Source organism: Sturnira hondurensis, unplaced genomic scaffold, assembly GCF_014824575.4.
Source record: "Sturnira hondurensis isolate 20B ecotype Veracruz unplaced genomic scaffold, ASM1482457v3 Scaffold0013063, whole genome shotgun sequence".
In the NCBI taxonomy this organism is placed as follows: Eukaryota; Metazoa; Chordata; class Mammalia; order Chiroptera; family Phyllostomidae; genus Sturnira; species Sturnira hondurensis.
Genome location: NW_028085694.1, coordinates 163,139 through 175,561, shown reverse-complemented (window position 1 = coordinate 175,561; position 12,423 = coordinate 163,139). Strand labels below are relative to the sequence as shown.

Here is a 12,423-nt window from a genome sequence, read left to right as displayed (position 1 = left end):
AACCTGCAATGTGAATATTCTTAACTAATATATGTAACATGATCATATCACATTTTACATGACTCGTTAGGTCTACAGAGATGCAGGTTGCAAACAGCAAAGCAGGGAGAACTGTTAGGATGTTGGCTGGTGATCTAGTTGAGAGATAATATTGACTGCGGTGGAGAGAAGCAATTAATTTAAGAGATATTTAGAATCAACGTTTAGGATACTTAGATATTTAGGATGTGGGAGAAAAGTTAAGAATGACTTCAAAATTTTCTAACTTGAACAACTGGACTGGTGGTACCATTCCCTGAGATGAAACAGGACTAGATACAGTTTGCCTGTGAAATCTTCATGTGAGATGCCAGATGGGGTGTTGGACATATATATAGGCCTGGAATTCAACAAGTAGGACTCAGCTGATACAGATTGCACGAGCATAGACTGCAGATTAAGTTATTTAGTGAGAAAAACAAAATACTAACATTTAAGGAACAGGCAAAGCAGGCAAAAAAGGAGCAGCCAGAGAGGTGAGAGGGAATGCACAGAAGTGCAGTATCACGGGAACGAGAAAGGGTCGGGTTTAAGAAGGCCTGAATGCACTGCAGGGGTAACGACCAAGAGGTGAAGTCAGAGGGGCTGAGGAGTTACCTGCAAACCAAGGAGTGTGGAGGTCATCAGAGAACATAGAGTTGGATGTGGAATCCAGATGGCAGAGGGGTGAGGATAAGCGAGGAATGAGTGCACGTGTGAGTGGAAGGGGGAGAAAGAGAGAGGGAAAGTAGAATCATCACGTGGGGAAAACTCTTTCAAGTTACTCCACTTTGCATTAAGACTTTCCAAAAACCCAGAGCTGAGTCATGAGTCTTCTCGTTGCTAATTCTGACATATCTGGTACTCTTATTGTCTCGTGTCTATAACTATCATAATATGCCACAGACTTTCAAATGTATATATATCCAGGCTCTTTCCTAAACTCCATCCTTGACTATCCAGTCTAAGAGATAAATGGGCATCTCAGACTCAACATGTTCAAAATTGGCCTCCTGATCTTCCCCAAGCCTGCGCCTCCAGCCTCTTGATGACTTCAACGATGGCACGCAATCCTTCCAGTTGCTAGGGCCAAAACGAGCCTTTTTCTCAAGCCCCTTATAACCTGTTAGCAAACTCCGTTCACTCTGCCTTTAAAATATATCCAGATCTATTTCTTCAACTTCCACTGCCACCACTGATCTTTTATGTGAATCACCATAATAGGTCTCCATACTTTGACCGTTGCTGCCTCTGCAGTTTATTCTCAATGTTAACAACCAGAGCGATCCTCAGATGCAAGAGACTCAAGGACTTGGGATTCCTTCAAGAAGAAATCCTGAGGAGTGTATTCTCAGAAGCAGAAAGAGGAAAATAAGGTTGAAGTCTCTTTTAAGAAGACAAATTACCCAATGTTCAAAAAGGGAGGAAGAGGCTAGGACCTTGAATCTAGATGAGTGCAAAGGTGAGATTTAAAAATTAGAAGGCCAAATACTTTGGGCAGCAGCAGCCCCAAAGTGATCACCAGAACCAGTCCAAGACACGGACGTAGGAGCTGGGTTGAGCTGGGCATATCACGCGGAGCTGATGCTGTTGTCTGGAGTCTCAATTTTCTTCAGAGCCCTCTGTACAACTCCTTTGGGTTTCCCACTGCAGTAATTGCACTGCCTCTAACCACAGATGAGCCTAGGTGTCTAGTGAGGCATCTGGAAGTCTCAGGTCTGGCCATGGCCCCTAAAGTTCAAGAGATGTTAGGCCAAACTGCACAATTTTCCTTGGTCCAATACTGCAGTTTCCCTGCAGACCCCTACTTAAAATGCATGCCTTCCTCTTTTCCCAAGACAGTTCTCCTCATGCCAACCACGTGAAAAGGATAGCAACCTCACTCTTGGACCACCCAGACATGAACTCCCTGTGGGCCAGTTATAGGCATGATTGTCAGGCCAAAAGAGAAAGAAGCCTTCGCTCCAGTGGGCACAGGACTTCCAGAGCCCCAGGGTTGAGGTGTCAGTGACCACAGTGGTACAGAACACTGTCTGCTGACAAGCCCCGCTCATTCTTTGAAGCTGTTATGAGGAAACCTTATGAAAACAGTGTGGATGAAATTCCTTCAGGTTACTGTGTATACCTAGTGTGTGAATTTTTACTGTTGCATGGTCTTCTATCGTGTTAATATAGTCTCTAATTCTAAGATTGTTGATGGACATTTTGGTTGTCCCCAGTATGAAATAACTGTAAACCATGCTGTAAAAATATTATCTTACATAGTTGATAAAACTATGGACGGTAGGGCACCCTGATTCTCTGATCGAACCATCATCCTGACGCTAGCTCTTAAGGTCCTGTGTCACTTCTCTGATCTCATACCCACTGCTCTGTCCCTTGGTTATTCCGTCCAGCCATGCCTGGTCCTCACCAAATGTGCCAGGCACCCTCCTCTTAGGGCTTTTGCACTGGCTGTCCTTTCTTCCTGAAATGTTCCTCCCCAGACCTTCACAAGGCTCCCTCCCTCGCCTCCTCTAAGTCTGCCTCCACGTCCCTCCATGAGACCCTTGACCACACTGTTTAAAGTTCCAGTTTGGTTCCCTCTATCCTGTTTCCCCTCTTTGTAAATTACCATGTATACATTTTACATGCAATGTATCTCATTATGTTAGTGGTTCAGTTAGTCTTTCTCCCCTGAACAGAAGCCCTAGAGACAGAGATCTTTCTTTGTTCACTGATACATCCTAAGGGAATGTATAGTTCCTAGAATAGTGCCTGGCACACAGTAGGATTTCAGTGAATATTTACCAAAGGAAGGAACAAGGAAGGATGGAGGGAGGGAGAGAGAAAAAAGAAAAACTTTGGCTCTGAAGAAGAAGAGATGATAAGGTGGCAGATAGAATCAGGGAGTGATCTACAATGAGGAAGGTGTGGACACGTCTCACTGCTGAGGAAGGGAGCCCGTACAGGCGGATGACACAGGCAAACGGGCTGAACGGAGTTTCCGAGAATGGGAGTTTCGGAAGCACAGGGAGTGGGAATAGCACTGGGCTAGTCTAAGCCCAAAAAGAATAAACATCTTATCAACTCCCCAGCTAGAGTGGACAGGACAAATTAAAAAATGCGCATGGGATTTGTATCGCTATGTAATAGTTGGCCCTTGAGGTTCTGGCCTCCTTTTGGATGGCTGATGTACTGTTTAAACCATCCATCAACTGGAGTCTGTCCCCACCCCCAGGAGGAAATGAAAAAAGGATGGATGCTCATGTATGTGTCAAAACTCATTCTTAGGACCCCAGCTGAGATTGCTAGTCTGGTTGCTTTTTTTTTTAAATTTTGTTTTGTTTTTCACAAAAGTGGGAGGTGACATGACTTAATTATACTGGTGGTGGCAGGCTTTGAGGTGTTAGAATGGATAAGGTTGGATATTTTTATTAGGGAGAATGTGAGAAATTGCTGCTGCAGTAAAAGGTAGAGAGGGCTCATAGGGGATTACAGGAGAGTTAGGCTGAGCCAACATCAACAGTGTGCATTCATGGTTGTCAGAACCTACCCCGGGGTGCCTTCTGCTACAGTGGTGCTCTCAGCAGCCCGAATGGTAGATGATAACATCAAAGCTGGTGACAAAGGAAGTGAAGACATAAGGGAGCTGCAGGGAATAAAATAGGGCATTCTACAGACCACAGCAGTGGTTACCAAAGTTTAGTAGATATGAGAATCACCTGGAAAGGGCCAGATTCTGAAATAATTATTAAGTAGGTCTCAGGTGAAGACCAGAATACATTTTCAACAAGGATCCTAGTTGATTATGATGTAAGAAGGCCACAGACCATTTTTGGAGAAATAATAGGTTCAAAATTACCAGTATATTGAGTTAGAAGTGATATTTTGAGAGGAGGGAAGGAGAAAGACGTACATGGATTGAACAAGAATATTGTAGATAGGAGGTCACAGTGTGAGATGACTAATTTATTATCTTCACGGTGAAACAGCCCAGGATAATGAAAGGTTCAGGGTGCGGCCAAGGGAGTGGGTGGCCGAGGTGGAGGTGACCATCACCAGAGATGATGTTCTAAGTGCCAAAAGCCTAGGTAATCCACATGGACTTTGAAGCCATCCCAGGTAATGGCAGTACTTGGCATAGAGGCCAAACTGTGAGCAGAATTCAGTCAATACTAAATGAAGGAAGGAACTATGGGTGGGTACATAAAGCCAAAATATGGAGTCAGGGGAATGTAACTGGTGAAGAGTCTTTACAAGTGGCAGAGAAGTAAAATTGGCTAACATTAGTTGAGCGTGTTTGCTAGGCTTTCCATCATTCAGTCCATTTCATTCTTACATACAATTCACAAACTTCATATAAAGTAGGTGCTATTCTTTATTCCCCTTTTATGATGAGGAAACTGCAGCACAGAGAGGTTAGGCATAAACCAGAATCTCATAGTTCTTATCCAAATGCTGTACTGATGCTCATAAAATACTAGTGGGAGGTGTTTTAATACAGTTCAACTGAAAAAAAATGCAAATCTTCCGAATATTGTTAGGGATTAACCTATTTGGAAAATCAATGGAAATATTTCTTTAAATTTCATTTGTACTGAAATATTTGTTTTGCACAATTCAGTGAGTGGTGGTACTAATACCAATTCCATATTAGGTCATTTAAGAGAACCATTAAAGCAGTTTGCATTTATCAAGACGTCTGTCTACTCCATGCCTTGATGATTTTTTCAGCAGCATCCAGTGTACTGTCCTTCTGTAAATAAATGGAATAATCATTGTTACATATCAAAATAAATTAAGATGAAGTAAAGATTTAAATCTAAAAAATATGCCATAGTCCATTGACCAGGAAGAGTCATGTAGTGATTTGGGAAACAAGTGCTCTCCCACTCTTGGGACCTTGAACTGAGCCCAGCCTGACCTTGGCCTCCATGTATGACAGAGCCCCAGGGCATTCTTTACGGAGCACCCCTTCCCAGCAGCCTTGTCCATATTAAGCCACCACCTCAGCAGCAGTGCTGACAAAGCCTGGTAAAGCAAGTCTGCAGTGCCTTCCCTTACTCTGGTAGCCGGGTACACAGGTCCCAAGCTCTTTAAGGAGCCCAGTAGCAAATCAAACAAACCAATTATTGTAATGCTTTATCCCCTTGCTATCTGGCTAGAAAAGTGAATGAACCTCAAGAGAATTCAATAGTAGAGGAACTAGAGAAGTGTGATGCCAATCACTGCCTCATACTATTTTATGATGCCGGCTGCCAATTCTGGGCACTTTATTGCTACTATCCTGATATCAAAGACACCTACTACTTTTTTATAGATTAAAAACATTAAAATTTTTTCAATTGCAGTTTACATTCAATATTATTTTGTATTAGTTTCAGGTGTACAACACAGTGGTTGGACAATCACATACAAAGTATACCCCTTGATATTGCAGTACCTGCCTGGCACCAAACATGGTTGTTACAGTATTACTGATGTATTTCCTATACTTCCTGTACATCCCCATGAGTATTTTGTAACTGCCAATCTGTACTTCTCAATCTCTCTACCTTTTTCCCTCAGTCCCCAAACCACCCTCCCCTCTGGCAACAATCCCTCTGTTCTCTGTATCTATGAGTCTCTTTCTGTTTGGTTTGTGTACTCTGTTCTTTAGATTCCACCTATAAGTGAAATCACATGGTATTTGTATTCCTCTGACTGACTGACTTCACTTAGTCTAATACCCTCAAGTTCATCCTACTCTCGATATGTGATCTCAAGTAGAAAGCACTTCCAAAGTACAAAGGCAAAGGCAGACCTCCAAAAGGAAAACAATCAAATTAATATATAAATACAGAAACAAATCAAAGAGTACACATTACACTTCCATTCTCAGTCTATGAAAGTGTCTCATAAAATCGAACAATCTGTTTTTTAATTTCCATTTTCTTGGCATGTTTTGCCATCCTTTCCTTTTTAGTCTCTCCAACTGTGCCAGCTTCCCTTAGGGACCCCTCAGCGCTGCCCCACTATCTTCCGATATTAAATGTTGGTGTGAAGGAGGTGAGTCCACACAGGTGCTCGTATCCAGCCCCATGGAGGCCTTGACCTTTTGGTCTAGATGCCAAAGGATTATTTCTTTACCTCTAAAGTCCAACATATTAACTAAGGTGTATCTCAGTGTTAACTGTTCTGTGACAGTTTTTCCTCAGATAAGGCATTCCTTTTCAATTTTTAGATTTGTTTGTTTTTTGAAACAAACATTCTCAAGACAAAGCTATAAAACTCTTTCCTGGTTCCATTTGTTCTGCTTTTTTTCAGTGACTACATATTTTGTCTTCCACATATAATTTTTCAAATATTTAAGAATTCTTTGTTCTTTTTCACTTCTTTTTGCTCACTCTTTTCTATCCTTAATCTGCTTACACAAGTATTTAGTGTTTTTTGGGCTGTTTCCAATCTTAGCATAAATTCCCAATAGCTTTATTTTTTCCCTTGAATTTTCTATCTGAGCTCAGACAGCTACCATTTCATTTTCTTATATTACCTTACTCTATCTTCCCTGAACTTTTTAAATTTCTGGAGGAGCCAGACTAGCACTAGAAGAGAGCAGAAATTCTCCAACACTCTCATAAAATGTAACACGATTGATGTAGAGTTCTTTTAGGCTGTACTTCTTGTCAACTAAGTAATTGGCTACTGCCAATTTAATGTTAGTTCTTCCACATTGTCTCAAAACAACTTTTAGCAAAAATGACAAGGATGAATAGGCAAATTTATGGCCCAATGAGAACCTCTAGGACCCTTACATAGGTCCTAGATGGCATGCCTGTGTGTCTCCACCTCACCTCCACCACGATGCCAGGTGGGTCTGCAGAAGCTCTCACTGCCCACGCGCTCGCTGTTCCTACTGTTCTGCACAATGAATATGCAACCTGATGGCTTTGTCTGTAATTTGACGATGTAGAAGGGGAGCCTTTCTAGGTTTCTTCTCTCTACCATCACCTTTACTGTTTTTGGCAACTCTTTATCATAACGAGGAATTTTTGAAGTTGTTCTGCATTGTTCTAGTTGATTTTTAAAAATAATTTCCATGCCCTGGCTGGTGTGGCTCAGTGGATTGTGTGACAGCCTGTGAACCAAAAGATCACTGGTTTGATTCTCAGTCACAGCACATGCCTGGGTTGTGGGCCAGGTCTCCAGCAGGTGGCGCACAAGAGGCAATCACACATTGATGATGTTTCTCTCCCTCACTTTCTCCCTCCTTTCCCCTCTCTCTAAAATAAATAAATAAAATTAAAAAAAAATACAAATAATTTCCATGAAGAAAGAAAACAAGAGCTGTGTTTATCATTTTAAAACTGGAAGTCTAACATTATTTTTTCCTCCTACTAGTTCTATTAGTATTCAAATAATATACCTCTATTTCTAGATACCACTGCGAGATGAGAATTTTAACAGCCTTACCCTTTCTTTTACTTGACTACATTTTAGTCAATGAAGTGTTGACATTGTTAGGTTGTTAACATTTATATTCTATTATGGATAAGTCCTTCATAGTCCATAGGTTGTTTCTAAAAGTTGGAAACAATGTTTACATCAATCTGACTGGCTTTACAGGTGAATATATTGGTATAGAGAGTACCTTGACATCAGAATGATTGTCTCAGTAGCAATCACACTAAAAATGGCAATAATACATTCAGATTTTTTGACAGAGCTGATGATGAATTCTTTTAGCTTCTTATATCAGTGATGTATATGTCATATTCAGTTTTAATGGATACTTTCCTAGATACAGAATTCTGGGCTGGTCTATGTTTCATTGCACCACTTTGAAGATGCCATTTCTCTGTATTCTAGTCTCTGTTGTTTTCAATTAAAAGTTAGCTAACACTCATACCTGCCCCTGTACACGTGAAATATAGGTATTCTTTGGCCGCTTTCAAAATCTTATCACTATATTTGGTTTTCAGCAGTTTGATTACGGCGTTTCTTGGTGTGGGTTTTTTTTAAATCCTGTTGTGGTTCACTAAATTTTTAGATCTATAAGTTGCTTTACACCAAATATGGGAAAATTTTGTCCATTATTTCTTAAAAGATATTTTCTGCTACATTCTCTCTTCTTTTTCTTGGACTCCGATTACATGTACATTGTCACTTGATATTGCCTGAGGCTCTGTTCAGTTTTTACAAACAATTTTCCCTGTTCTTCTGATTGAATCTATATTCCAATGGACCCCTTTTCACCGCCATCCCCAGGGCTCTGTGTGTTAAGCCACATACATTTTCACATCAGTTATCACCTTTCAGTTCTCAAATTTCCACTTGTTTTTTAAAATAGTTTTAATGTGCTCACTCATTATGACCATATTTACCTTTAACTGCTTGAACCTATTTGTAGTATCTGCTTCAAAGTCCTTTTCTGCTAATTTCTACATCTGAGTCATATGAGATCTGTTTCTACTGACTGCTTTTTTCCTACAATAAAGGTCACAATTTCTTTTTTCAATCCTTACCCACATGAGGATATTTTTTAAATTGACTTGACAGGAAGAGAGAGAGAGAGAGAGAGAAACACTGATTGATTGCCTATCATACACGTCCTGACCAGGGGTCAAAATAACAGACTTTTTGATGTACAGAACAATGCTCCAACCAATTGAGCCACCCCGACAGGGCAGGTCACAATTTCCTGTATCTTCCCATGTCTAGTAATTTTTGATTGCATGTCTGACATTGTTTTGTTACATGGTAAGAACTCTGATTACGTTGTAAACTCAACATTTGTTCTGGTAGGCAGTTAATATCAGAGCAGCAAGACAAAATTTCAAAAATGCTTAGAAGCACATCCTGTCTAGCAATAGAAAAAATGGTGATTTATAAATAAGGAGGAAGAACATTATAAGTATGTTTTTTAGTAGAACATAAAACTTACTTTAATGAAGCAAAATCGCACAAACTTCTCGAACTGTAATTTTGTTTCTTTGTTACAGAATGCTGAAACTGGGATGGCTGACAGTTTCTAAAAAGTAAATAGGAAGTTAAAATTAAAAAAGCACTTATACTTCAAATACTAATTTTAGAAATAAACATTAGAAAAAATTGGTACTTCTAAGTATTCACAATTCTCCTGCCCTCAAAAATTATGTTAAAATCTTCCAAATAGCCAAATAGGCTATCATGTAACAAAACAAGAGTTAACACTATTCACAGCATGTCAGTAGCTTTCCTTCATAAATTAACTATAAAATACAGCACACTGTTGTAAGGGCCAATAAACATTACCTTATTTTTAGTCATCCATTTCACAAATTTATAGTCATAAGGTTCATTGCTGTTCTTCATATCAGAGAGATCTGCCTCTAAAACAACAAAAATCCGATAACCTATGCATTATATTTGAGGCAATATGTATTTAATTTAAATCTGTCAAAATTCAAAGTTTTCTTAAAAGATATTAAAAAAATCTGCTGGTGTCTCACATTGCCCATGGCGAGGTGGGAAGCGAGGTATCGTGGATGAACTTAAACACATCTTAGCACTGGAGGAGAGCAGGAAAGGGGAAGGAAAGGAGAGGGTCGCCTTTCCATCTACAAAGAGCACAAACTCTATGATCATTATTAAGGGGAGGACGTCTAAAGATTATTCATTAGTAACACCTGTATCCGCCAAAAGTCATCCACAAGGTGAAGTGTCTGTGTTGCCATCTATCATTATCCCCAACTCCTAGGTCAGTGTCTAGCACATAAGTAATAAAAAGCATGTTTGTTGAAGGAATTAATATTACTCCTTATTTATAAAAGGAAAAGTATCGGTGTGGCTCTTCCAAGTGATATTCTTATTGTTTACCTCTTTCTTCCATATATTATGCTTTTAAAAATGTTAAATTTGGGGAAAATCTTCAAACAGATATTCCTATTTTTGTCTCTTACTCCAATCTTGCTTTAAGGGCTGGGCGATATTGGTCTGGCATTCAGCTTCAGCCGTCTGGATTTGGTCTTGTTTCAACTTTATCAACTTGTACTCTGAGACCTTTCTGCATGGACCAAAGCTACTAAGATTGATGGTTACTGTCATCAATGAAATTTTTGCTTAAAGCAGATTTAGACAGTTATTTGTTTCTTTTATTTGCTAAATATAAACATTTACTGGGTCTCTTCGAATTAATGGTGTAAAAACCTTGAAGAAAGTTTTACCTATATTCAAAAAAATCTTACTATGTATTTATTTCATGATTTTTATTTCCAATCTCCCTTGTGCTTTAAGAATGTAAGGATTCCATATGATAATGCTAATAGTACTCTACCATTTATTGTGCACTTAATATATGCTAAGTATGTTACATGATTCACTCATTTATTTGTCCCACAATTCTACGAGGTAGCTATAATCTTCACTTTATAGATGAGGAAGCTAAATTACTATTTCAAGTTATTTCACACTATATATATGTATGTGCATTTAATTCAGGTTTGGCTCTAACAAAAGTGATCACTTTGAAAGTTAAGAAAAAAATGGTCCTTAAAAGAAAAGAAGAGAATAAATACAAGTCTGAAGATTTTTTAGTTATAAGAAAGTTGAAAACTATTTCTTTTGAATATTTGAGTCAGCGATCCTCAATGGAACTAAATAAAATATTTACTAAAGGTTTAAGTTTGAAACATATTATAATAGCATTTGGGTATTTAAGTAACCTACGAAAATCAAAATTGGCTGTTCTATTTCCACTATCTCCTCCACAATTTTGGACCTTAGTATCTCACTAAAACAACTGTAATAATTATTTGCTACCTTGTCTTCTAATCAAATGTCTCCTTTTTTAGACCTAGGATGAAACTCACTGGTCTAGGAAGTTGCTGACTAGGGCAGAACAAAGATAAGCTCCCTGATGAGGACATGGGTCTCGGGGTTTGGAGCCCAGCTCTGCTACTTACTAGTTAACTCTGTATTTCATCCTTCTCACCTACCAAGAGGATGGAATGGCACCATTATATCTCCTAGGGCTTTAGTGAGAATGTAACACTCATAAAGCCCTTAGCATAATACCAACTGTATCATAAGTGCTCAAAAATGTTAATCAGTTAACCACTGCTATCCATTTTAAAGGTAAGTAACTATATACTATGTTCATTCACTTAATACTTCATTTTAATTTTCAAGCCACCATCAAATGAGTTTGTTGCTTCCTTTTGTCTTTAGTAAATGGTAGGACAAATCTCTAGTACATGGAAGAAGTTTTACATTCAAATTAGTCTGAGCAGATAAAAAAGTAAAATGAAATGAACTTGTCTTCATATGTAGAACAGTCTTAGAGATACTACATTTTCTCCCACAGGTGAAGGAGAACAATAAAAATGGAGTTCTCTTTTCTCCATCAGTACAAAATATTTTCTAACCCAGATCCTTTCTGCTCTTAGTACAACCACAGTATGTCAAGATCTAAGACCTAAACCAGTATGGTTTGCAGAACAGATTGACTAAAGATAAAATGGGAAACTATTTAAGAGCCTAAAGCAATAATCCAAGCAAAAGTTGCATCATTGTCCTTTTGATATTTAATGTCACAATGTGATGAATTCCTTTTAGAATTTACTATCTGGAAAATTTGGGTTCCAGGGAAGAATTCTTCTTATCTAAAAAGCTGTTCGGCTTCCTTTTATTCAACAATTTAGTAACTAATTCTAGTTTTCTCTTTGCCATTGTCAAGTTAATGCTAATTACAATACTGAATACACCTATGTGACTGAAATATTTGCTTCCTCCTTGTCCTATGTAATAATGATTTTCTACTATAAACATTTCTATTTATATATTATTGCATAAAAGACTTTTAATGTGAGTTAGCTCAAATTGTTTTGGAGAGCAGATAAAGTACAAATCAATTTTTTCAAAGTAATTCATGTTGAAAATCTTTTGGATTTCCAATTTAAAAGCAAAAAGACAAGCAATGAAAACCGTGCTATTTCTTTCTGTCATTTCATGAAATAAGCTGCACATTTAGACCCAATAGAAAGAAACCAATTTCCAAACCTCAGAGTATACGACATTGTAGGGGTTTAAATAAAAACAAAGCTCAGGAGCCTGACAAATACAGCTCTCTGGTGAGGAGACTGCAAGAATCTCTGGTCATCATGGCCTCTGCTTCTCTCCCAACAAATGAAGAAATAATAATAATCATCGTTTTATTATAAAATTAGGATTTTCCAGTTTTATAGAATTTGGAATAAACAAAAGGCTTTTGAGTTCAGTGGCGTATAGCTTCATTGAAATAAAAACCTTACAACATTTAAAAAGTATTTATAATGGCTATAATTTCTGTCTGAATAAATTATGCTTTTAAATGAACTATTACTAACATTATACTTTTTGAAGAAAATAAGTTACATATAAAATGTTAGTGTGTTTCTAACTTTAGATTTATATGACATGCCAGGA

General features: G+C 38.3%; 1 protein-coding gene across 4 annotated transcripts in view; it reads right to left on the bottom strand.

Annotated features, from left to right (window-relative positions):
• Window positions 1-4,360: 4,360 nt before the first annotated feature.
• KYAT3 (kynurenine aminotransferase 3) overlaps window positions 4,361-12,423 on the bottom strand; it is a 70,848-nt gene continuing 62,785 nt past the window's right edge. For all 4 annotated transcript variants that reach the window (XM_037060910.1, XM_037060912.1, XM_037060909.1 and 1 more), the window contains 3 exons: window positions 9,274-9,350; window positions 8,924-9,010; window positions 4,361-4,756 (listed from right to left, as the gene is read on the bottom strand). In XM_037060910.1, coding sequence (XP_036916805.1) covers window positions 4,694-4,756; window positions 8,924-9,010; window positions 9,274-9,350 — 227 coding nt within the window. In that variant the 3' untranslated portion in view covers window positions 4,361-4,693. The remainder of the gene's footprint in view (window positions 4,757-8,923; window positions 9,011-9,273; window positions 9,351-12,423) is intronic.